Source organism: Lagopus leucura, unplaced genomic scaffold (genome assembly GCF_019238085.1).
Source record: "Lagopus leucura isolate 7727_CA_CO unplaced genomic scaffold, USGS_WTPT01 32700-0_obj-0_obj, whole genome shotgun sequence".
Taxonomy (NCBI): domain Eukaryota; kingdom Metazoa; phylum Chordata; class Aves; order Galliformes; family Phasianidae; genus Lagopus; species Lagopus leucura.
In genome coordinates this window covers 1-1,910 of record NW_024968320.1, presented here as the reverse complement: position 1 = coordinate 1,910, position 1,910 = coordinate 1, and the positions used below count along the sequence as shown (strand labels likewise).

The 1,910-nt window shown below is 65.7% G+C and overlaps 1 protein-coding gene across 1 annotated transcript; it reads right to left on the bottom strand.

The window, feature by feature from the left end:
• Positions 1–78: 78 nt before the first annotated feature.
• LOC122193594 (synaptotagmin-like protein 1) lies at positions 79–1,855 on the bottom strand (the record flags this gene model as incomplete). The annotated part of the gene is made up of 6 exons (XM_042894451.1): positions 1,692–1,855; positions 1,570–1,609; positions 1,409–1,502; positions 1,197–1,294; positions 328–435; positions 79–245 (listed from the first exon to the last, which is right to left on the bottom strand). Coding segments are annotated over exons 1-6 (671 nt in total), but the record flags the coding sequence as incomplete, so codon positions are not given.
• Positions 1,856–1,910: the final 55 nt, after the last annotated feature.

Below are 1,910 nucleotides of genomic sequence, written 5' to 3'. Positions count from 1 at the left end.
TTGGTGGGGCTGTGGGGCTGTGGGGCACGCAGAGGGTCGCGGTGCCACCCTCCCCCCCCCCCCCGGTGTCCCACTCACGGGTCGGAGCGCTGCCTCTTGGCTTCGGCCAAATGCCGGCACCGCACCACGTGCACCCGCAGCTCCTGAGCGGCCGCTTCGTAACGCAGTGAGAACTGAACGCAGCCCCGCACCGGCACCCGGCGCAGCTCCCAGTCGCTGTAGAGGCTCAGCAGGCTGCCGCTCAGCTGAGGGGGGACGAAGGGGGGATCAGCGAGGGGGTCTGGAGCGCCGGCAACCGCACGGACCCGCACCCAAGACGCGACGCACCGTGGAGGAGTTGAGGCTGGAGATGGAGGAGCTGCTGCTGAGCGCGGCGCCTGGAGGAGCGCGGCTGTCCGCCGGGGATGTCCGTCCGTCCGGGGGGCGCTCCGTGCTCTGCGGGGGAAAAGGAGAGGGGGCGGCCTGGGGCGGGCGGGGGGAGCATCCATAGGGCTGCAGCCACGGTGTGGGGCCCCAGGGAACGCTGCTCCGTGAGCAGCTTGGGCACACTGCCCCACACTGCCCCATACGGACCCCATACAGACCCCACACGGCCCCATACAGCCCCATACGGACCCCATACAGCCCCATACAGCCCCACACTGACCCACACAACCCCATACAGACCTCACACTGCCCCATACAGCCCCACACTGCCCCATACAGCCCCATACAGACCCCACACAGCCCCATACAGACCCCACACAGCCCCACACAGCCCCATACAGACCCCACTCAGCCCCACACTGACCCACACAGCCCCATACAGACTTCACAACCCCACACCACTCCACTCAGCCCCCCTACAGCCCCACTCAAGCCCATACAGACCCCACAAACCTACTTCCATCCCACTCAGCCCCACACTGCCCCATACAGACCCCACAGCCCCACACAGCCCAATACTGACCACACAACCCCACAACACCCCACTCAGCCCCACTTAACCCCATACAGACCCATACCAGACCCCACAGCCCCACACAGCCCAATGCAGACCCCACAGCCCCACACTGCCCCACACCACCCTACTCAGCCCCATACAAGCCCCACAACCCCACACTACCCCACTCAGCCCCCCACAGCCCCATACAGCCCAACTCAACCCCATACAGTCCCCACAACCACACACATCCCCCCACAGCCCCCCACCCCACCTGTACAACACCAGGACTGCTGTGTGCAGGGCTGGGCTCCTCCTCCTCCTCTTCCTCCACACTGGAGGTGCCAAAGGGGCTCCCGTCCGTTCTGTCACCTGCGAGGGCACCATGTGGGTGAGGGTCCCAACACAGCGAGGAATGGATATAGGAAGAGGGAAGTCCCCTTTTTCCCTGAATCCCCATCGATTTTCCCTGCAGCCCCACATCACCTGGCTGTCTGCAGCCGTCCCGTCCCCCTGCTGGGACATCACCCTGCTGCAGGGATGGTGACACCGTGGTCCCTTCCGGGGCAGTGGCTTTGGGCTGTGGGTGGCACAGGGGGTGAGGCAGAGCCCAGCAGCACAGCGCTGCGTGCCAGCCCAGCACCCACCTGAGGCTCTGTGGCTGCCAGGGCTCCATCCTCACTGGGGCTGCAAGGAGAAGCGGTCAGCAGATCTTGGTGCTGCCCTGGAGCAGCACTGGGCTGCAGCCCCCTGCCCGCCCTCACCTCACCTCTCCTCCCGCACTCCCTCCTCATCCTCCTTCTCCTCCAGCAGTTTCTCCCTGATGGCCTCCAGCTCACCCTGGCTGAGCCTGCACTCCAGCTCTGCCGCTCCTGGGGACAGTGGGGACCTCAGCGGGCTGACAGCCGTGTAGCCACCCACCCATCCACCCATCTGCCTGCCCACCATCCATCCATCCATCCATCCATCCATCCATCCATCCATCCAT